Genomic DNA, 24,282 nt, shown 5'->3' with positions numbered 1-24,282 from the left:
CAGTACATCTGAGTAAAGTTATATTTTTATGTCCAGTTTGAATACATTTTATTCAGATGTTTTTGGAGTAGCAGACAGCAAAAGTTCCAATTGGACGTGAAATAGAAAATTATTCTTTTGACCTCTCCTTTAACATTACTCCCCCAGTTGTGTCCATTTGAACTTTGTTATAGCAAGACTAGGCTAGATACCCTAACTTTCTACAGATTGATCAAAGTTATTGGCAAATCAAAAAGGACTTTTCAATGGAACGTGAAAATTTTTTTGTGAACATTTCTTTATTAAGCAGGAGAAATCAGTACAACAAAAGGCATTTTTCATAATATACTAATCTATCAATAATCTCTTTGATGTACAGTATATGCATAGCAAATTCGATTTTCAGTTTTCTTTAACGGTACAACTCTACATTTCTAGCCCCCCCCACCCTCCCCTGCACTAGCCAGTATATTACATCAGTTTAAGTCTAGTGGCGCCGTGACCATGGCAGTCGTAGTAATTAAACAATGAAATAATGAAAATCTCGTCTCCCTACAAAGGTATATCATTATGGAACGTGAACATAACCATAACTACAGAGTGATATACGTATACATATGAATTTATTAAAGCAACCAACGTTTGATGTAGCCTCATTGCACAGTATTGATTTCTTTAATCAATTAAAATTGCAAAAATTTCTTAAACAAAAGGAAGAACTGCAGTCTTCAGCCTATATATGCTCTTCGGACGGATCCTTTTACAGATGCCAGATTTTGTGAGCAGGGACTTTCAATACACTTCAGTTCTGACAGACGGCATTTTCTCTTCTGGAGACATATGAAACATAAAACATACTGAGGTTACATTTTCAAAGCATTTGAAGGAAGAGAGCTTTCATCTTATTGTTCTACTTTCCAATATTTACATGATGTGGTGCATATAATCTCTCAATTTCCAAACAGAATAAAGGAGCTTTTTGTTCTACCATAATGTACTGACATTTATTAGACCATTAGAAAGAACGTTGGGAATTTGGAAACATTTGGATGAAGATCTGAACTGGCTGCTATAGTTTTATTTAGCTGTATTCAAGTTATTATCCTAATAAGCCCCTAGAGGGTTGACATTTCTGATGCTGAATGGTATTCACACACTCCTAGTTTATAGTTTTCTCCCTGGAATAGGAAATAATAATACTGTCCCAGAGATACCAGGTCCTTTATCACAATACTGAGCTGCTGTAAACACCAAGTCAACATTCTCAAATGATACTGAGCCACTTAATACCAAATCACAGATATTACTGACAATAATAACACTGCACCATTGATAACAGTAATGGGAAAGTTACCTACTTGTTATTTCAATTCTCCATCGTGGGGAACCTTCAAGGAAGTCAAAAATAACTTATACAACTTGCAATACTTCCGGGTGTAAACAACAGAATAGAACGGTCACCAAAGTAACGTTCCTAAGGGCCTGCCAAAGCAAATGATGGCTCCTATAAAGATTACAAAAAAGTAATGGATGGAATACTTGAATTAATTTCAGCCACTCGCAATTAGGTGAGTCAATCCATCGATACTTTTCACACCATGCCGCCTCAGTTTGGACACAGCCATATGCATATCAGTCTTAACCCTGCTCCTATGGGAACAGTCCAGCCCGAACTGGCAGTCCAGGTCTTCCCTTAAAACATGTAAAATTTGCCTAAACCCAATAGGCACATTCAATTTACTTGTAAGCCCCTACTAAAGTGGTACTACATGTAGCCAACCCTATAAATTAAATGCTACTAGGCCTGCAGCACCTATTGTGCCACCCACGTAAGTAGCCTTTAAAATATGCCTCACGCCTGCAATTGCAACCTATGTGCAGTTTTAAACTGCCAATTTAACTTAACAAAATATATTTTAATACATATAAGCTACCCTCTAAGGTAGACTCTGAACAGCCCATAGGCCAGGGTGCATTGTATATTGAAAGTGAGATATGTGCTTTTAGGTTTTGCATGTCCTGGTTGTAGGAGAGTAGTGTCTGCTTTCCTATGGTCACCCCATTTGTTTTGCTTTTTGCTTCACTGGTTTTCGACTTAATGTGGCTGTGGGCCTGCTAATCAGACCCACAGCCCTGCTGTTCTCTCTCTAAATTCACACCATGTACTTTAGGTACATCACCAATTGGGATTTGGGCCACTCTTATCAGTCCCTGTACAGTGTACTATAGGTACCCAGGGCATAGGTGCACACAAGGCCTACCAGGGCTGCAGCATATCTTTTGCCACCCCTGGCTGGCCATCCAAACTGACACAACTGGCTGATCACTCAGCTGGGGCAAGGTCGTGTAATCACCCCTTGCTTAGATATAGTATTCCTATGTATAACCTTATATCTGGACACATCTACACCTATAAGTCACTCCTATGGCAGGCCTTAACAATCCTGAAGGCAGAGTGCTTGGTTTTATGTGAGATGGTGCTGAGCTGAGCCTGTCTGCAGCTTTCGGAACCATTTCCTTATAGCTGTTCCAGGATATTGCCATACCATATACTCTTAAGTGCATTACGAACCTCTGATGCATGGATGTAAGATGTTTGACCAAAATTCAATAAAAATTTGTTAGCAGTCGGATGCTAACTTTGGTTTGGCTTTATCAAAACATGTCGTGTAAGGTGTCATACGCTTTGGAATACTACCCCCTCGCCGTAGCATTCCACCCTTCTAGAGGGAGAAGACATGTTACTTCCATTAATCCTAGTTAAATTTAACCAGAGCCTCAGCATCACAAAATGGATGCTGCTGCCACAGACACAAGTCTGACCTCCTGCTGCTGGGAGTCCTTCCAGTGAGAGAGGCTTGGACAATAGGTTTCCTGTCTTGGGAGGTGCTAGCACCACCCCAGACAGGCTATAGTGTATTGGGGCAGGTAGGGCTGAATGAAATGAGACACTGCCTGGGGCACACAAGGTGTCCCATGCATAGGCCAGTTCAAACCGGTGCTGGGGCACTCCAGCCCCAGCTCTGGCGCGAAACTGGACTAAGGGAAAGGGGTGTAACCACCCCCTTCCTGGGTCCCACCCATAGGAGGGACCTAGCAGGTAATCCAGCCCCTAGATGTGGTATATAGGTAGGAGCTGAGTCCCAAGACTTTAGATTTATCCTGACTGAAACTCTAATACGAAACTCTGGACCCTTCGACATCCTACTCGACGTAAAAGACTGAAGAATCTTCCTTGTGGTCAAGGAGTGACCACCCTGTGCAAGCAGGCACCATCGAGCGCTCAACGGTTTGCTTTGTCGTTGCTCCCGCCGGAGCCCGAACACAGAGCCTGACAAGACCTGGACTTCCAGACTTCCTTCAGCCCGATCCACAGCCACAGCAAAGCTGAGACCCGTGGAGGCGACGCGAGACCTGGGACCGGCCATCTTGGAAAGCCAGCGAGACGCTTTCCATGCAGCTTCTGAGGCACCCTCGAAGTTGTGCACTGAGGATTGAAAAGCCCCAGCCCCGAGCATCCATTTCACCAAAGATCACCTCTCCACACTCACCGAGTGCTGCGTGGGGCCCTTTTGCATTTTCCTACTTGACGCGTCTGTCCCGTCACTTGCCTGTTGGCTAGTGACCTCTGTGACGAAGAAATCCGAAATCTACACTGCTGGTCTGGTTGCTCCAGACTGGCCCTTGCTTCCCTGCGAAGGAGAAGCCCCTCAGTCCTTGCTGGCCTGAGTAAGAAGCCCTCATCGAATCCTGCGTGGGTTGCCTTTGCCAAGGCTTGTTGACTCCAATCCGGAAGCCGATACCGCCGACAGCGAGAGCCTTCGTGGGACAGTCCGTGCCCAGCTCTTGGTTGTCGTCGACACCTCCTGGTCCACGTGGCAGCAGAGACAAGCTTCGCGACATCACCTGATTGCTCCCAGACATCGCCTGGTTCCTTCCTGGTTCCATCCTGGTCACTGGCTAGTGACCCAGACTCTGTCCCCTCTGCTTTCAGGTACTCTTCATCCTCGATCCGCCCTTGGATCCAACCAGACTCTTCTCTCCTGGTCGCCTGCAGCATCTTTTCTCCAAGGCTCCACGTCGAAACCCGACACACTTTGGGACCTATGCACCCGCTTCCTGTGGGTGAGGTAAAGCGAGTACTGCGGTGCTCCTGTGAAGATTAACTCTCCTAGTGTCCTAGTTTCAAGTGGCTAGTTTCTAGTCCAGTCGGAAGACTTCCAAACCTTTAACTTTCTAACTTTACGCACCCATTGACGTCTATGTGTGCACGTGTGTGAATTTAGACACTGCACCCGCACCCCGTGGGCCTCCTGCTTCCTAACTACTGTTAGCCCAGCGATTCCCAAGGCCCTAGGCCTCTCCATTGTTCGTGACGTGGTTCTTATACCACTATTTTAGTATATGGTTTAGCGGGCCACCAGGGCCTATCCATATTGTGCAACTTATTGTATGTTACATTGAGTTACTTGTTATGCGCTTGTGCTACTGTGCTCAAAAAGAGTTCAGGGGATTGATTTAGAAATAGTTACATATATATTTTGAATATATAACCTGTGTGGTGTCCTTTGATTTGGTATTAAAAGGATTGCATATGGTAAAACAGCTGGCTTCACATGCCCTCTTGAGTTTAGCCTAAGACTGCTTTTGTCCATGCTACCCCTAGGATAGCTTGTCTATAAGGTTGACTTTACAACCATCACCATAAGGGTTGTTTGGACTGGTGCAAGGTGCTCACTAGAATAGTGAACATCATATACTAGTCCAACTTCTCACACTGGTGGTGAAAAACTTTCAAATTCTTTTTTCACTACTACAAGGTCTACATCTCCCATAGGATAAAATTGGATTACCTTATTACATTCAATAGGTGCCATCATTTGATTGAGAACAGGTAAAAATGTCATGTTTGCCTCAAATGAATAGTAATTTAAAATGCTCTTTAATGGCACAGTCAAATTGTAGGTCACAATTCAGAAAATGGCTAATTTATAAAGCTGAACTGGGGTGGCGAAGTGAGCTAAAGAATGATGATGGATTAAACCCAGATCTGTGACTGGGGGTGAGTGTCTAAAAAGTTTCAGCCTCCGTCCATCATCTCCTTGTGTTTGCTTTGTACGCCCTAAGTAGGCAGGGTATGCCCAGACGTGGGTCCCTTGCTCACTTTGCCACTGGATTCAAGCTAGCCTGGCTGATGAGGGGTGTTACCCCGAAACCGGTCCCAGGGTACTTGTTTCCGGTCCAGGGAAGACCTGGCTTGGCAGTTCGGCCTTGACTGTTCCCATGAGGCACAGGGTCAAGACTGATTTGCATATGGCTGGGTCTGAACTGGGATGGCAAAGTGAGCTAAAGAACGATGATGGATTAAACCCAGATCTGTGACTGGGCGGTGAGTGTCTGAAAAGTTTCAGCGCACAGTCCATCATCTCCTTGTGTTTGCTTCATTTATAAAGTTGGCATATTCTTGTCTGAATCATTTGGTGCTTGCAGCCTGTGTCCTGGGTCACATGACTGAGTGTGGTTAGCAATTGGTCTTTTTGCATTCCTCCCTGAAAGTGAAGCAAAGGGGACAAGGTGTTGGCAGGATGGGAGGGGCAGAGCTGTTCCCTGCCCCACTTATATTTCAATGAGGCTGCCTCCAGCAAAATCACAAATAACTTGACACCAGTCTTTTGTCATTCTAGACCCATAGCATCCAAGTTTTCAGTTTGCTTACGAGTGACAGTTCCATGTTTTCAGCGTACATATGTGTGACATATCAGTGTGTTATGTCTGGCACTTTGAGTGTCATAGGGGATCGAGGCAGTTGATCATTTCAGAAACTGACCTTTTTCGGAAAATCACTCGACTAAAAGGTGCCTGAAAATTGCAGTTTAAATGTATAAAATTGATAGTGCTCAGATGAAGTAAATATCCTTTTATGGAAGCTCACTTTCAGTATTTTCAGCCTGGGACAGCTAGACTTGGGCAATCACCGATAGTGGTATTGGTATACCAGATACAGCATGCACAAATCTAGAATTTATGGCTACAGGCAGGTACAGTATGCAGAAGAATAAACTGGGAGTCTTTCTGCTGAATCTCAGTCTGTCAGAAACAGGTGAAGAGTTAAAGGAAGAGCAAGGAGCCATGTGCCCTAGTGCAGGCAAGGAAAATCTGCATCCTTGAGTAGTAATATACCACAATAATTACGATTCAGTTGTGCCCTAGGGCCCCGCCCAGTGCAACCATGACAGTTGCACCACTGATAGCTGCGCCCAAGGGAAGAACACAGGCCAGCTCCTGACACAGAGTGCATCAATGGTATTGCTAAACTGTCTGTGCTGTGAGGAAAATGCCCCTCGTCGAGTTAACAATATCATAAATTAAGTTCTTGAACAGCTGGGCCACAGAGGGACGCAGATAGTATGGATGAGGCACTATCTATCCTTCACTTCTTGCTACAGATGAGAAAACTCGATACTGCCTCACCCCTTTCCATATGCTGATTTACCATTCATCCCTTTGTTCTGTTGCCTTCTCTCGCTTCACTTTAATGTCTTACCTTTTTTCTTTTCATTTTCTCTGTCCACATCTACTCCATTCACTTTTCCAAAATAGGTGATTCTTCTTTTCACTTAAAATATCCTTCCCTTTTCCTCCATTTTCTCTCTTTGATGATTTTCCATTCTTCATCCTTTTTTCTCCTTTGTTACTTCTTTCACTCGCCTTCAACTCTACTTCTCTAGCACTCATCCCCTCCCTCCTCACCAGTCTCCTCGTGCCAACCTCAGACGGCCTTCACCCTCTCAAGTCTCATACCTCTTTCTCTCCTTTTCTCTCTGTCTCCAATTTCCTTTTGCAAAAAACACAGTTGATGGACAGAATGTAGAACAATGTCATACATTCACCCCAGTACAAGGAGCTGGGCCTAAATCCATAGTTTTTTTTGCACTCCACACCACCCTGGGTTAGAAACTGGCTATATGCAAATCAGCTCTGACCCTGTGCCTCATGGGAACAGTCCAGTCCGAACTACCAAGCCATGTCTTTCCCAGACCGGAATCAAGCATCCAAGGGTGGTGTGGAGTGCAAAAAAACAATGGATTTAGGCCCAGATCCTTGTACTGGGGTGAATGTATGACATTGTTCTACATTCTGTCCATCAACTGTGTTTTTTCCAAATTCCTTTTGCCCTTCTGAATCCTTCAACAACACCTTCACCCTTTGTTTCTTTCGCCTTCCCTCTCATATGGCCTTCTCCTGCTCTGGATCCATTTTTAATGTCTCATCTCTCGTCCCTGGTCTCATTCTTGTCCCTCCCGTCTCCCTTTTCTTCCAGTCCGCACTCTCTCTCTTTTGTCTGCCTTTCACTTCCTTTTCCATCTTTATCTTTGTTTTCTCTCCCAGCCCTAGTGACTCCTGAACAATTGTGGTCCCACTTGTGCCACAAAAAGCTGTTTGTGCGAGGAGAAAAATGCTGTTTGTGAGAAGAGGTAGTTTGACAGCCTTCTGCAAATTCCTACCAGAGGCCAGAATACGCCTGCATAGTTACAAGTGTGCGTGTGTGTGTGTGTGTGTGTTAATAGTGACGGTGACTGACTACTGGAGGAAAGCAGCGTTATGGAAATAGAGACCTCGCCCAACAGACAGACCATCTCTCCAGGAAAGGCCACAGACTCTGCAGAACAGGAAGAGGTGGGGCCTTAAAATACACGGAGAAATCTGCATCGTGCTAAAAGAAGCAGCAGCAAGGAAATCTTAACATGATGTAAGACAGAATGTGACGTCTGGAATAGAAGAGAGCAAAGGGAAAGTATCCTTCAGCCATGCTGACAGATAGAGAAAATGCTCCTGGGAGTTTGGGACACAAAAAGCTGGCTCTGGGACAATTTAAAGTTATGTGCAGTGCCATAAGCCCAAGGGATGGCCGGTTTGGTATGAGGCCACTGGAGGAGTTGCTGTGGTCCAAACTCTGAAGTTCAACTTAAAAGACGTGTTCTTAATTCAGTGCACGTCTGTCTGACCTGGGAATATTGGCAGTCGGGATGTCTTTCCCTCTTCTGCCATCCCCTGTGTCACCCGTGACTTGTTGCTGTAGATTGCTTCCCAATGGAATACCATTTGAATGGATGCAGCAGATCCAACCAATGGCAGTGATGGGCGTGGTCACGCTGAGCGGAGCATGACAAGTGAGGTAATACTTTGTATTGTTATAACCATTTATAAAGCGCACAGCTACTCCTAGGAGTGTCCCGGCGCTGGCAGTGGGGGAAGAGTCGCAAGCGGGTTACTAATTGTTAAAGAGGTGAGTTTTGAGTTTCTACTTGAACAGTTCTAGACTGTCTATCAACCTCAGGTAGGGAGGGAGACTATTCCAAGCAAGGGGTCCAAGGTATGAAAAGGATCTCCCATCCATTCAGTGGAGAAGTGTGGCTCAATGGTTAGAGCGGCAGACCCTGATGCAGAGGTCTAGCCCGGGACCAGGGTTCAATTCCCCGCCTCGGCGGGTCTTGGGCTCAAAATTCCACGGACCTGATAATTCTCGCCTCGGTGCCTATTCCAATCATGGAGTCCCACTCTGCAACTCTGGGCAATAGCTTGCTTAATCTCCACAACGGCCCCCACAACGCTAAGGATGCCTGGCCTCCACCTTGGGGGTGCCCAGGAGTGGACACCTCACAGGGAAAGCCAGGATGGGTTCCACAGCGGTATTCGTACAAGCGCCTTGAGACCCTTGCGGGTGAGTAGTGCGCTATACAAGTATCTCGAGGTACCCATGTCATGTGAGCCAAGGAAGAGCGAAGAGTACGGGCGGGGAAATAAGTGCTGATTCTCTCTTTGAGACGTTAGCCAGTGGGAGCACGAGCAGAACCATCCAGTGAGGCTGAGCACTGACCCTCTAGCTGCATTTAGCTCAGCTGATCAGACCACAGTTGATCATGCACTGCCGGTGATCAGAGGGGAATAAATTAATAAATCATCAGAGCACGGCCACGACACAGGGAAAAAATCAGCCTATGGGCTCAGCAAATTGCGTGACACACGGTCATATATTAGCAGTGATGCGGGGGATCGGCCAAAAATGCGTTACTTCAATGTCTGATACTTGGCAGGGCTGCTACATCTCTTGTAGCCTAGGCATGGGAATGGGTAACATTTTCAGAACTAGGCGTAGAAGGGCCTGAAAGTTTCTCCCACTTCAAAGGGTGGCACCAGGTATACATATTGGACCCTCATACCAACTCTTCAGTTCATTCTGGACTTGCGGAGGACCCCAGAAGGACTGGCTTGTGCTTCAGAGGACTGCCCTACTGCCTGAAGCCTGCCTTGTGCCCTCAGAAGAATACCCTGCTGCTTGAGGCATGTCTTGCTGCTTAATTCCAGGACTACAATATTGACTCCAAGGGTCAGTTGGCTGACCTCCTGTTCTGAGCTGCAAAGGGACAAAAGAAGTTCCAGAGGCGTCCCTGCAGCTGTCCAACTGGCCTACTGCACCTGGACCTCCCTAAGCCCTGTTGGCCTCTGCCGGAGTTAGTTCCTGAACCCCAAGATGTGCCTCCCTAAGCCCTGGACAGTTGGTTGGCATCAGTTGAGCTCCTCCTGTGAAATGCTGAAGTTTTGAACTCTGCACGCCAGACTTTTATAAGGTAACCTTTTCAGAGAGACTTACCTGGTCCTTGTATCCAGGCCACACTCTAGTGCAGTTGGCCTGAACTTGTGACTTTGTCATCTTCTAGCATAACTAGATATACACAGATTACCCCTTTCTGCTTCTTGGCGCTATTTTTACTTCAACTGTTCTACTGATTGGAATTTTATCATTTTAGTCTCATTATGTTTAGTAAAATGTATACTATTTTTCTAAATTGGTTTGGGATTATATTGTGTTGTGCTCTTACTTTATTACTGTTTGTATGCTGCATAAATACTTTACACATTGCCTCAAACTTAAGCCGGACTTCTTTTGTCACAACCTACCAGAGGGTTAGGTTCAGGTTAATTTAGTGACTTTTGTGGTTCCCAATGACCAGGATTGTGGTTGTTGTGCGAGTGAGGGTTCCACCCCCTCAATCAATAACTCAATTCTTAACAGACTAAAAAGTTATTTAGTTTGAAATCCATTCTAGCTTGTGCATTTTGGATTTGTTTTAACCAATTGCTATTTTACTTTGGACACCCCAGATATGCTGAGTTGCCATAATCTATATGTTAGCGGGTAAGGCACTGGCCATGGTTATCCTTTAGCTAAGGGCAAGAAAAGGGAGGATTCATCCAAGAGTATCTGTTTTGAAGAGGTGCTGATGATGTTGTTGGTGATTTGTTTTTCCATATTTAGCTCTGAATCCAGAATTAGGTCAAGCTCTCACACTGAGGAGATGGGAGATGATATTTGTCAGTTAAGGACGGCCATAGAGATGCTTCACAATAGGTTAGTTTGTTGTTGGCCAGAAGAATCTCCAACTTGGAGAGTTTTAATTTGAGACAGTTTTGATTCATTGGAGTTCATACTGCTTCTAATTTCAGGGGAGAAGATTGACCTTGGGTTTTCAGGGCCATCATTAAGACTGAATATAATTTGTGTCTTCATTATGCAGATCACATGGAATTGTTTCTTGAAGGATCGTCAAGGTTTGAACAATGAAAATAAACAGTAGCGGCAACAAAGCTAACTCTTGTGGAATGCCTGTGCACAGTGATGGAGCAGAAGAGAAAGTTCCTTGTTGGACATCTTGGGTCCTATTAAATATAAATGGCTTTATCCATTCAAATACTGTGTTTTTAATGTTATGTCTACATAGTCGTGGGAACATGGACCTATGGTCAATGGTATAGAATGTAGCAGTCCACTCTAGAACTCACATAGTATACAGGCAAAATTCGGTATTAATATTTTAAATCAATATGTAGGTCATGCCTATTACTCCATGTAAGGTGTATTGCTAAAATAATAGCGGGGAGCAGTTCTGTTCCAACTTTCACCTTGTCCTACATTAATGTCTAAGCTCCATACAGTCACTTCGGCTGCAGCTATGTCGACTATCTGCGTTCTAAACAACAGGTCTAGTACAAGCCTAACCTTCCTGCACACAGCCTTAATGGCATAAGAAGTTTTATCTTGTGAACATCCCATCACCAGGTGTACATCCCGTCACGTCCTACCAAAACATACCTGAGTAAGGCGCCAGACCAGGGTCTTCCTTATGCTTGAAGAGAGGAGCTAATGTCAACATCTCTTTTTAAAAGTGTTTCTCAGCCTTATTTCAAGGGAGGAATTGCCTCTTGGTATGGTCCTTTAACTCTAAGTTGCCAATAACTCTCTTGACTCAAGATATTTACACCATACATTGATCATAGAGGAGCCATCTTATGTCTCAAAGCAGGGCATTGTCCATATTGCTTCCCCAGAAATCATAAATGCCTTCACTTGTTATCACTGGCGCTCATTACTACTCAGTGTCGTCAGAAAATATAATGTTCCTTCCTCTGAATCAGTGCAATTCTTTATAAAACACATGTTGGTCAGATAGTTGGAATAAATGAGGCCAGCGAGTGAAGAAGTGCACCCTACCAACACCTCTTCTTACTTATGGCTAACTCATATGGCTCGGATTATGGGAGCCACTTATAGGAGGAGGTGTCTCTCTGAATTCCAGGTCAGGGAAAGTCCACTGCAAGTGCAATGCTACAGAACATTTTCAAACAATTTCACTTTTACAGGCTGAAAGTGGTCTGAAACCCAATCCGCAGGAAAAGTATTACCAAATACAGACTGAGCGACCAGAGGCTGGCGGTACAGGTCATACCAGAAACAAAGATGCAAGGATCTGGCAACAGTGTGAACCAGGACAATTTGAGACTGAGAGACACTTTATCCGACTCTGCCTGAAGCGCACCGGAAGAACTAAGGCATATTACCACAAAGCAGCATCTCCCAGGAAACTGCCTAGAAAGCTTGTAAACATGAACCATGAACCATATGCATGTACTCTGGCATCTCAAGTCCGACTTGACACATTAATAACGTTTTTTATATTATTCTTTATTTCTACTAGTGTCCCATCTCTCTCCTCCCATCATTTAATAGACAGACATGGGGCCCAGCAGATCTACATTTGTTTACATACATTTGTGAACATAAAAAGTACACGTGTCAAAGGGGCCACCTAATAAGGGCAGGCCGCACGCCATTCCAGTTGTGGACTTTGTCTGAGCCTCAGTGAAACTATGACGGCTTTTAAATGTCTCCAAAATGTTAGAAGTGATCAAATAGAAGAGTCCCGGAGTAAATCCTTGTTTTGCGTGGTTCATTTACAGGAATTACTTATGAACTTGTTACATTTCAATGAAATCATAGGTAGATAAGGGATAATTGTTTTTGATACCTTCTTAAATGTATAGCTATAGCTTCTACAATGCAGTATATGATATGGGATAAAGTATTCCAGACCATTCACTGTAAGACTATTGCAGATCACCATATAGAGGAATGAGGCTTAGGGTTGAGTGCCATTAGAAGGTCGTGTTACTCTGGTGTGTCTTGCAATATCTTTTTAACATACTGCAGAGGGTATTTTATTCCTTATAATACATGATAACACCATTACCCATCCCACAAACCACAAAAAAAGTTTCACTTGAAAAATAAAAATGGAATGTGTAGTGAAAAATGGCAAAAAAGCAGTTACACTCCAAAGACCCTGAAAAGTTTCCTTCCCAACCATCCAGTTATAGGGCACATACTCTAACATGGCTATGTTGAATCATTTCTAAACAGTTGAGAAGGCTCACAGTTCTGTCCCTCCTTTTTGCAAAGTGCAGGGTCCCGATGAGGTGGGGGAGGGGTCCTACTGCTAACACCACTGACTAGATCAACAACCTCTTCTACTGCAATGACAACATAGACATTTATGTGTCCACACCCCCATGCTCCTCTTATCCCAAATATATTCTGCTTCCTTTCTGTTCTTATTTTCTGTTTAATGATCATACCCTAAACCAAAATAAAGTTATTAGTTACATAAATTGTATGCTGGTTGATATGGGTGATGAAACTGTATATGATTATGTATAAAAGTAAAAATAATACCCATAATTAGAAGTTCTAAAATATGGTACAGCTATTAATGCATATTTCAACTATGGGTATCTGTTACCACTAATGGTAAATGTTGATGGGACATTTCATTGTCATTGTTCATAAATAATTGCCAACAAAGTTTGCAGTTAGTAATGTGTTGCGAAAATATATTTGACTAAGTTTAATATGAGTCAAATAAAAAAAATGCTGTAGCTCAGAATTGTAGAAACATGCAGAAAGATTGTGGTAAACGAAGACGTTTGGTCTAAACTTAGAACAAACATGTACGTTTACGACTTTGCGAATTCACTAAGGGCATATATGAATACTATCTTTATGTCTGCACTCGGGAAGGAGAAACGGCCTGAGTAAGGACATAAAGATAATACTCGTAATGCCCTTTGTGACTTCCCAAAGTCGTAAACGCAGACGTTTGGTTTAAGTTTCGACCAAACGTTTACCTTTGTGAATCGGGCCTGGTATATTTCCAGTCAGAACTCATAGCATGCAAACATGTATATCTTCTTACTGATGATCACATTTCATTTTAGAAAATCAGATCAGAAGAATGAAAAGTTTGTTTTCATTATTTTTTCATCTTAGCTGGTGGCTCTAGCAGCAGGCACCATAATGTCATAGTTCAAATGTAATAACTTATTACAGTTAAGGAGCTACATCAGGGGTACTAGCCTACACCACCTCCCCTGAGGAGACCTTGGATAACTCGGTCTCGCTAGCAAGAGAGCATCAGGTGCTGCAAAGTGTTACTTAGTTTTCAGCAGATGAAAGGTTGTTGATTCATTACTTGAGTGGATCAAGTGTGCACTAGATCAAACTGCACTGGCAGCTGATCATACAATTAGAAGACTGAAGCCTTTGGTGGAATGGCTCAATGACGAGCAAGCTGTTGGGAAAAAATCCTGCAAGCGTCTAGAACGCATCTGGCACAAAACCTTCGATCTCATTGACAAGGCCAATTATCGTGCTGCCCTGGAGGCCTATCAAAGACCTATCGGAACTTTGCAACGCGACTTCTATGCAGGCCATGTAGAAATGGCACAGTACTCCTCCGAGGAACCCTTCTCGATAATAAAATCTCTCTCTGCTCTTGTTCGTGACTCAACAGAGGCCCTGCTGTCTGTGGACCGCTGCAATGTCTTGGCTCAATATTTTTATGACAAGGTCGCGTCCATCCATTCAACATTTCCCGAGGCTGTCAGAAATGCGCCCCACCTCAAGGTCTGGTTTGAAACTTCAGCGGATAGTGATGCACTCTTGAGTCTCAAATCTGTCACAATGGAGGATCTTCTCCTGACACCGACATCTGTGAAATCAGGGGCGCCCTGCAATTCCGCTTCTCCTGCCATCATGGAGTGAGGCTTGACCATCATACCTTCAGTGCTATGCGATCTACTTAACGGCTCCTTCAAGGTTGGCCAGGTCCTTCAATCATGGAAACATGGCACTATAGTCCCTCTGCTAAAGAAGGCACTTCTTGACCCCACCAAGCCGGAAAACTGTAGTCCCATCCCATTACCCCCTTTTTTTCCTAAGATGGCAGAAAAATATATAAATCAACAGCTCTCCTCCTTTACTGAAGCCAGAGATCTTCTTAATGAGATCCAATCTGGTTTCTGTCCCTAATAAATTACAGAGTCTGCACTTCTTCTTGCCTCTAAATCCATCTGTCAGGTTGTCAACAGAGGGGACACTACAGCAGCCACCCAATATTCCCCCAGGGACTGGGTATCGTTAATAACACAAGCCAAAATGCCCCCAAAGGACACATTCATATGGTAATTCAAACATGTGTTAATGTCACATACATGAACACTTATTTATAGTATTCACAGGGACTAAATGACAGTCACAGTTTGTCAAAGCAATCAGCTTTAATCCTTATATTCTCTTTAACATTTCTCGAAAATGAATGTCTGGCAACAAGATACTACCAATCTAATTATGTGACATTCAGTGGTAGTAAATAAAACACCTTTCGCATTAAATATGGACATTCAATTCAACCATATTCAAGTGAATTTAACACAATGTGTAATTAGATTAGAGTCAAACACATTTAAATATTTATGCAAAAACGGTGTTGTGCGTCGACGTTTCAGTCCCCCGGTGGTCTAGTAGATCCTTGGGACCATCTTCAGGACAGAACGGTTGCACAAAAACATATGTCTCAAAAGACCTACTCAAAATGTAGAGAAACAAGCCAGACTGGTCATGTTACGCTAAATCACACTGTAACTTCAAAATGACGAGAACTAGCAGCGCTTAGTCCCGGGACGCCCGACTTAGAAGTTCTGGGTTCCTTGCCAGACCTCAGCGCAGCCTCTGACACAGTGTCCCACAGCCTTCTTAAACGACTGTGCACGGTGGAAGCGAGGTGGTAGCGAGGTGCTACTTAGGCTGGCCTCCTTTTTACAGAACCACACTTTTCAGGTGGCACAAAAACCATTCTCTTTGAAGGTTCTCTCACTCCAGCAGGGGGTGCCCCATGTCTCTTCTCTGAGCCCAACACAATTCAATCTGTACATGCACCCCCTGGCTGATATCATACTGCGGTGTCTGCTCAGATCTTGCCTGATGACGGTGGCTGAGTGGATGAGCCTCAGCTGTCTCAAGCTAAATGCTGGGAAGACTGAAGTCCTTTTCATTAGTAAGCAGCCTTCGATTTGGTCATCAGCATGATGGCCTGTTTCTCTTGGCCCCCTACCTGTGCCCAAACCCAAAGTTAAAAATCTAGGTATCTGGATTGACACCACACTGTCATTTGACAGCCAAATCACCAGCCTAGCGGGACAATGCTTCGGCATCCTGAAAACCTTGAAAGAAAATCCATGGTTTTCTGCCAGAGGCAGACTAGAGGACTGTGATCAAGTCCCTCGCCATATGCTGACCGGATAACTGCAATGTTCTATATCTGGAAGTCTCGGACTCACAACTTATGAGACTTCAGCGTGTTCAGAATGTGGCAGCGCAGCTGCTAAACCTGCCCACACGCTTCCCTATAGCCCCCTCTCTTGCAAAGTTGCTCTGGCTTTCCTTGAAAGAAAGGGTGTCCTTTAAAGCCATGTGCCATTGTGATAGAATCCTCAACAGTAAAGACCCTAGGTCTCTGCAGTCTTTAGTTACGTCCTATAACCCAATAAGAGAATTGAGATCTACCGGGACCTCTTTGGCCTGTATTCCCAGCATTAAAAGACCTCGTATTGGAGGACGTGGCTTTGGTTTCCTGGCCGTCAAGATGTGGAACTCATTTCCCCTTTCGCTTAGACAGGAAAAATCAGAGCCAGCGTTCCAAAAGAAGCTAAAACAGGGCTTTTTAGATCGGCATTGTACCTTAGGACTCACCTTATCTGGACTTTGAGAGTGAAATAGTAACGCTGGGACATTTCAGTCGAAGTAACCATGCACTTTATAAATCACTTAATTATGATTATTATTATTACTTGGGAAGGACCCACATTCTGACCAACTAATAACTCAATTTCTTACATTGGTAGGTTTTGGGTGCAGTGCCTAGCTTCAGCTGTGCGCCGTGGTGAGTTAGACGACGGTGGAGTTATTGGTGGAGCCATGTACAGCAGGGAGGTTGGCTGCAAGTTGCTCGAGAGGGTTGGGAGTATGCTTAATGTTGAATAAGATCAAAATCTCACTAAAGTAGAAAGAAATTAACTACAAAAACACAAACTGAAACACTACTGAGATTTGCTAGTTATAGTTTAGTGAACCAATTATAACTTGCACTCCCATTATGCACTACTTATGTTCTCACATATTACTTCACTCATGAGGTTAAAAGACATCATCGATAACATCTTAAATGACATGATTGATGAGATCACAGAAGGCATCTGAAGAGACATCACCCTCGATACTGCTATTCACAATACTCCATAAGCCCTTACACCATTACAGAGTTATTAGTAAAAGGCCTGTAGTCACATACAGCACAAAGTTACAGTGTGTGCACATGTGGATTGTGGTATCCCATCCTCATCTCCAAAATGTGGTAGGGACACTGACACTGAAGTAAGTATAAACAAGGCTTTAATCGAGCAAACAGATTATGATTCAACCTTCGCCAGCCACGGAGTAACTAACTGGTGGAATCCCGCATCCACAACATTCTGCAACATGGAGCAAGGGCTGTAAAGCCCAGAATAGTACAGCATGGAAGTGTAACACTACAAGATGGATCCATTCAATGGAAATAGCGTAAGCTGAGGAGGCAAGTGTGTTTGTGACTGTTGAAAGGTAAACACTAAAGTATACAAAAAAGTGATGGATGGAATGCTTAGAATAATGCAAACACAAGGAGATGATGGATTCAATCCAGATTTGTGACTGAGGTTGAGTGTCTGAAAAGTTTCAGTGCTCCGTCCATCATCTCCTTGTGTTTTGCTATGCTTAAAATAATCCCAGCCACTGGTAAAATTACTTGGGCCACATCCTAATCCATCGTTATTTTGTACACCGTACAAGCTCATGCTTGAAATGCCGTCTTTCCAACAACAGGAGAGCGACCATCATCAAAGTAGACGTTTAAGATCGATTGGGATCGGTATAAAGGTGGAGTCAGTCATGGAGAAATTCCTAGTGCAAGTGGCTTTTGCACAGTTGGGGAAAATGCGAGAGAAGAGTTGCTGGACCTGGACTATGAGGAGGTACTGGAAGAAGGGGAAATACCACATTAGGTGCAGACAAAAGGTAATGTTAACAAGGATCTGTGGATAGTCTATGAGAAGTTTATGTTACAGGCATAACCGGCACCTGGCACAGGCACAATCAGGATGGTCAAAGGGCATGGAAAAAATGGTAATTGGTGCAGAGGAAGAGACAGAGAGGAAAGAATTGCATTTACAGTCTGGTGGCTGTAATTAGTGGCATGCTTGAGGGACACGGAGATGAAGAAAGAATACAAAAGAGGTAAAAACGTGTTCTGTTGCTGTGGGGGACATGTTATTGGGGATTCAGAGGGTGAGAAGGTTCACAAATCATTTGGTATGGGTGATGTGGGGAAAGTACTTTACAGTGAATTAACAAAAGGAGATAAGGCTCAGCAAACTGGGGAAAGAACAGCGGAACAAGGGCAACAGGCAACGATGACAAGGGGCAGGATTAAGACAAGGATGAATCTGTCAAAGAAACAGGTGAAGAAAAGAATGAGGGTGGCTGAATACAAAATGAAATTGCCCTACATGGGTATATTAATGCAACTAATAGCTATTTGTTAACTAACACAAATTAAATAATTTGGAAAAGGTATTTCATCAATCTGTTTTCGCCCGAGTTATCAAAGCCCTAAAGCACGAAATTTCACTGACAATCTCAAATCTGCCACACAATATAAGGGACAATGTTTTCAAAGAAGTGGGGGAGGGCAGAAAGGCAGGATCATATAACACTTGGCCTTTGGAGAATTTAATGGTCTCTCCATAACACGTGGTCCATAAGAAAATTGCAGGTTAATTAATATGGTTTATCATCTGTCGAGGCCCAGAGGGCAGTCAGTGAATGATTTTGTTAACGAAAACCTGGCTGTGCAATTTACTTCAGTGGGTGTGGCTTTTGGCTTGATTAGGAGTTGTGCTGAGGGTACAATCTTAGCTACATTTGACAACGTCAGTCTTCAGGTTAGACTTCAGGCCTGTGAACCCATTAGATTTTGAACTTCTAGGAATATTTATTTTTGAAGGTCGGTTTTTGGTACAGATGGTGTTCCGGGGTGTGCCATATCATGTAAAGAGAGTTTCAGTTGCGTCTTACAATGGTAGTTCGGTCATTGCTAACTCACAACACTATATCTCCCATCTGTCAAATTGAATATGCTACTTACCAGTATGCATCTGTTCTTGGCATGTAGGGCTGCTAACATTCATATCTATTGCATAGATCGCCGCCTAGTGTTGGGTCCGGATGATTGCACATTGTTGTCCTGGAAGAGTCTTCGAAGTATCACGAGATAGGTGGCTCCTCCCCTGGACTACAGTGCGCATGGGCATCGACTCCATCCCCAGATTGTTTTTAGCCATTGTGGCAAAGATGGAGTGTGATAGTAGAAATGATGTCCATGCTAGTGATGAAATGCAAGAAGTAATCTGCAGCTGCTACAGGCGCCGGGGAGGAGGGTGGGCGATATGAATGTTAGCAGCCCTACATGCCAAGAACAGATGCATACTGGTAAGTAGCATATTCAGTTCGAGGCATGTGGGCTGCTAAATTCATATCTATTGCATAGAATACATAGCAGTCCCCTCATTAGCGGCGGCCGCCCGTGCCAGCTGCAGAAGTCTGAAAAAGAGTTTTGAGAACAGCCTGTCCTACAGCTGCCTGCTGTTTGGAGTGCACATCTACACAGTAATGTTTGGTAAATGTATGTGGTGTATCCCACGTGGCTGCTCTACAAATGTCTTCCAAAGGAATGTTACCTAGGAATGCCATGGAGGCCCCCAACTTGCGTGTGGAGTGCGCCCTGGGGGGGACCGTTAAAGTGCGTTTAGCCTTCTGATAACAAATCTGAATACATTTAACGATCCACCTGGCTATTCCAGCTTTGGAAATAGGGTTGCCTTTGTGCGGTGCTGAGAAGGCAACGAAAAGTTGCTGTGTCTTTCTAAAGTGTTGTGTTCTGTCAATGTAGTACATTAATGCCTTTTTAACATCCAGCGTGTGGAGCATTCTTTCCGCTACTGTTTCTGGGTTTGGAAAGAATGCGGGCAGTTCAATCGTCTGATTGATATGAAACTGTGACACCACCTTCGGAAGGAACTTGGGGTTAGTGCGGAGCACTACCCTGTTTGAATGGACTTGAATAAATGGCTCTTGAATTGTGAGCGCTTGTAGCTCACTAACACGTCTGAGAGACGTGATAGCAATGAGGAAAGCCACTTTCCATGTCAAAAACTGAACCTCACACGAATGTAGAGGCTCAAAAGGCGGGCCCATCAACCTAGTGAGGACCACGTTGAGATTCCACACTGGAGCGGGTGGGGTCCTGGGAGGAATGACCCGCTTCAGCCCTTCTAGAAAAGCTTTAATGGCAGGCACCCTGAAAACAGAGAGATGCTGCCTGTTTTGAAGATAAGCCGCTATGGCAGATAAGTGTATCCTAATGGAATCGTACGCTAGATTGCATTTATAAAGATGCAACAAATAGCAGATGATGTTAGGAATGGAGGCATCTAGCGGGTTTATGTTATGTGCTGTACAATAAATGACAAACCGCTTCCATTTTGCTGCATAGCAAGCTCTTGTAGTGGGCTTCCGTGCCTCCCTGATGATGTCCATGCATTCTGGAGGCAGGTTAAGGTAGCCAAACTCTAAGACCTCAGGAGCCAGATCGCCAGATTGAGCTGGTGCGGATCTGGATGCTGAATGTCGCCATGGTGCTGCGTCAAAAGTCTGGGTGTGAGGTGCAGCCTTTGATGCGGTACCACGGAGAGTTCTAGAAACGTGGTGTACCATGGTTGGCGTGTCCACGTTGGAGCAACCAGGATGAGCGTCATCGAGTGTTGCTTTAGCTTTCTTGCCACCAGCGGTATTAGAGGTGCTGGGGGAAAAGCGTACGCAAATCTGCCTGACCAGTTCATCCATATCGCATTGCCCTGCGATTGTGGGTGAGGGAACCTGGCGGCAAAGCTTTGGCATTTTGCGTTTTCCCTTGTGGCAAACAGGTCTATCTCTGGATGACCCCACTGCTGAAAGTACGGGCGGAGTACTGATGGATGTAACTCCCACTCGTGCATCTGGTGGCTGTATCTGCTGAGCAGATCCGCCATCTGATTGTCCTTGCCCGGGAGGTGTTCCGCCATGAGGAAAATGTTCCTCTGAATGGCCCACTTCCACATGCTCTGAGCCAGATGAGACAGCTGTGGAGAGTGCGTACCCCCCTGCTTCTGGATATAGTACATGGCAGTCATGTTGTCCGTCCGGATCAACACGACTTTGTTGCACAGATGTACCTTGAAGGATTTGAGTGCCATGAAGATTGCCATCAATTCTAGATAGTTGATGTGCATCTTCTTCTGCTGTGTAGTCCATAGTCCCTGCACCGTGTAGTGGAGCACATGAGCTCCCCAACCCTGGAGAGAAGCGTCCGTCGTCATGATGATCTGCGGCACAGGCTCTTGGAAAGGTCGGCCCTTGCAAAGGTTGTGTGGATTCCACCAATGCAGAGAGCTGTATGCCCGACCGGTCACCAACACTAGGTCTTTCAATTGTCCTTGAGCCTGTGTCCACTGATGCACCAAGCATTTTTGGAGCGGACGCATATGCAACCTTGCGTGCGGGACTATGAAGATGCAGGAGGCCATCATGCCTATCAGCTGCATAAACACTCTCGCTGGGAGTGAGTGTTGCGGTCTGAACCTTTGGACGAGCGACTGGATGTTGTCGATCCTCACCTGGTTCGGCTGAGCCGTAGCAGTTAAAGTATTTATTGTCGCGCCCAGATACTGCCGCACATGGGCTGGCTGAAGGTGCGACTTTGGATAGTTCAGTGAGAACCCCAGACTGTGAAGGAGGTGAATCGCGTGGGACATGTCTGCGGCGCACTGCTGTTCCGACTTTGCTTGAACGAGCCAGTCGTCTAGGTAAGGGTAGACATGTATGTTCTGTCTCCTGAGGTGCGCCGCTACAGTCGCCAGACACTTTGTGAACACTCTGGGGGCAGTGGTCACTCCGAAGGGCAGGACCTTGAACTGGTAATGCTTGTTTTGTATGGTGAACCTGAGGTACTTTCTGTGGGATGGGTGGAGTGGTATGTGAAAGTAAGCATCCTTGAGGTTCAAGGTTGCGAGGAAGTCTCCCTGGTTTAACAATGGAAGAACCTGCTGCAGTGTTAACATGTGGAAGTGTTTTGAGAGGATGTACAGGTTCAGGGGGCGTAGGTCCAGAATGGGTCTGAGCGAGCCGTCCTTCTTCGGGATTAAGAAGTACAGGGAATAAACCCCTGTGCCTTCCTCCTCCACAGGCACGAGCTCTATTGCGCCTTTTTGCAGCATTACAAGAACCTCTTGCTGCAATAAGTGCAAGTGCTCTGCTGACATAGGTCGTTGTCTTGGGGGTATGTTGGGTGGAGTGGACGTTAACTCTAAACAATAACCAAACTGGATAAGTTTCCTCACCCACCTGTCTGTGGTGATGGACGTCCAGACTGGCAGGAACTGCTGGAGTCTCCCCCCGACAGGTGTTGGATGGTCGGGGGGTAGGGACAGAGAGTCACTGTTTGTTGGCAGCAGAGGAGCGGGAACTATTGTTGCCTCTGCCTCTGCCTTTGGCGCTGTTGCCTCTGTAACCACCTCTATTCTGTTTCGGGTACGAGGCTTGGGCGCCTCCTCTGCCGAAATGTGACTGCTGTGCCAAGTGGCCTCTGGTAGTACCCCGCGCACCTGAGCGACGAAAAGTGTTTCCTCTGAATTGCTGAGACTGAAGCGCCCCCATGGACTTAGCCGTCTCAGTATCTTTTTTGATCTTCTCGAGGATGGTGTCAACCTCCGGCCCAAACAGTCTGTCTGGATTGACGGGCTGGTTGAGGATAGTCGTCTGGATTTCTGGTTTGAACCCCGAGATGCGGAGCCATGCTTGACGCCTTAACATAACACTTGTGTTGACTGCTCTCGCTGCTGTATCTGCCACGTCTAGCGCACATTTAATTGCAGCGTTAGAAATGAGCTTGCCCTCTTGTATCAGCAACTCAGCTCCTTCTTTAAACTGGTCTGGAAGGTGTTGTAAGAGCTGCTCTAAGGTGTCATAGTGCGCCCTATCATACCTGGCTAATAGGGCTTGTGTATTGGATATGCGCCATATGTTTGCTGCATGCGCTGCCACCCTTTTGCCCCCTGCCTCCAGCACTTTCGACTCTTTGTCCGGGGGAGGAGCTTCACCCGTTGTCTGTGAATTTGCCCTTTTGCGGGCATTGGAGACGACCAAAGAGTCTAGAGGCAACTGGCCTCGTATATAAGCAGGGTCCCCAGGTGCTGGTCTGTATTTCTTTTCTATACGTGGGTTGACCACCCGTGCCCTGGTGGGTTCCTTGAAAATGTCAGTAGCATGTTTGAGAACCCCTTTAAGCATTGGCAGTGTTTTTACAGTCTTTTCTGATGCCGAGAATGTATCAAACAAAAAATCAACTTCCACAGGGTCGGCATGCATCTCCACCTTGTGATTTGCAGCTGCCCGTTCAATTAAGGCATTAAATGCCGCTGAGTCTTCAGTAGGAGAAGCCTTTATTCCATAAAGCTGTGGGTCACTAACCACCTGTTGGTCACCCTGGTCACCAGTGTCTATCCATGAGTCCTGCTGCTCATCAGGGTCAGTATTGGCAGGGAAGCTATAGTCCTCATTCTGTTCATTGACATCCCCATCGGAGTAAGTGGGTGAAGGTGTTGGACTCCTCCTAGGCTGTTGAGGAATGGGTTCCACAAGCTCTGGAGTATCTGGTGCAGGCCTTTTCTTTTTTAGAGGGATTACATAGGAGTCCACCGGCTGGGATGTAATTTTCCTTTTGTAGAGCATTAATTTGCCCGTGTCGGCGTCGATAAAATGCTCCGATTCGTCGTCCTGCGAAAGTGGTCGAGCAGAGCTTCCACTCCGCTGAGTCTGCCGCAGCCCCTCCAAGTCATTGGGCACTGCACGAGGTGCGAAAGCCTTAGGCGCCACCTTTGGCGGCAGAGTATAGAGGATCGGCGTTGAAGTCTTCTTCGGCGGAAGCGTCGTCGGTGGTACTGAGGGCGTTTTCGGCTCTGACGTCTTGTCCCGTATCCTCTGCAGGGAGTCCGCGACTTGCTTAGTAAAAGAAGCGGACGGCTTCGTCGATCCGACCGAGGGCCTTGATCCATCACCAGGTGATGATCCGAGAGCCGACGACTGCTGTTTGTGCGCGGACGCACCCTCGACAGCAAGGGTCCGATCCCCTGTCTTGGCCGTAGGCGTCGACGCCGCCGGCTTTGGATCGGCAGATTTTTCCCTCAGCGACGCGGTTCCAGACTTCGGCTCGGCGGCCTTTGCCGACTCCACTCCGACTGGCCGTTTGCCCGTAGGCGCGGTAGTCTTGGGAGAAGGTTTCTCGACAGATTTCTTTGACGTCGACTCCACCACCTTACTCGACACATGCTCGACGACCTTCTCCGAGCTGGCCTCCTTGGCCCCTTTGGGTGCCTTTTCGTGTTCGACCGCCTTTTTTGGCTTCGAAGCCTCCGAAGACGACGGTGTCGAAGGTGTCCCTGCCG

At 45.5% G+C, this 24,282-nt stretch overlaps 1 protein-coding gene across 1 annotated transcript in view; it reads right to left on the bottom strand.

Moving 5' to 3' along the window:
* Window positions 1-438: 438 nt before the first annotated feature.
* Window positions 439-24,282, bottom strand: part of LOC144756161 (E3 ubiquitin-protein ligase TRIM39-like) — a 388,718-nt gene continuing 364,874 nt past the window's right edge. Inside the window, exon 9 of the mRNA XM_078645740.1 lies at window positions 439-809. Within this exon, the coding sequence (XP_078501866.1) occupies window positions 782-809 (28 nt within the window). The 3' untranslated portion in view covers window positions 439-781. The remainder of the gene's footprint in view (window positions 810-24,282) is intronic.

Source organism: Lissotriton helveticus, chromosome 5_1 (assembly GCF_964261635.1).
Source record: "Lissotriton helveticus chromosome 5_1, aLisHel1.1, whole genome shotgun sequence".
Taxonomy (NCBI): Eukaryota; Metazoa; Chordata; class Amphibia; order Caudata; family Salamandridae; genus Lissotriton; species Lissotriton helveticus.
This window is presented reverse-complemented; position numbering and strand designations above follow the sequence as displayed.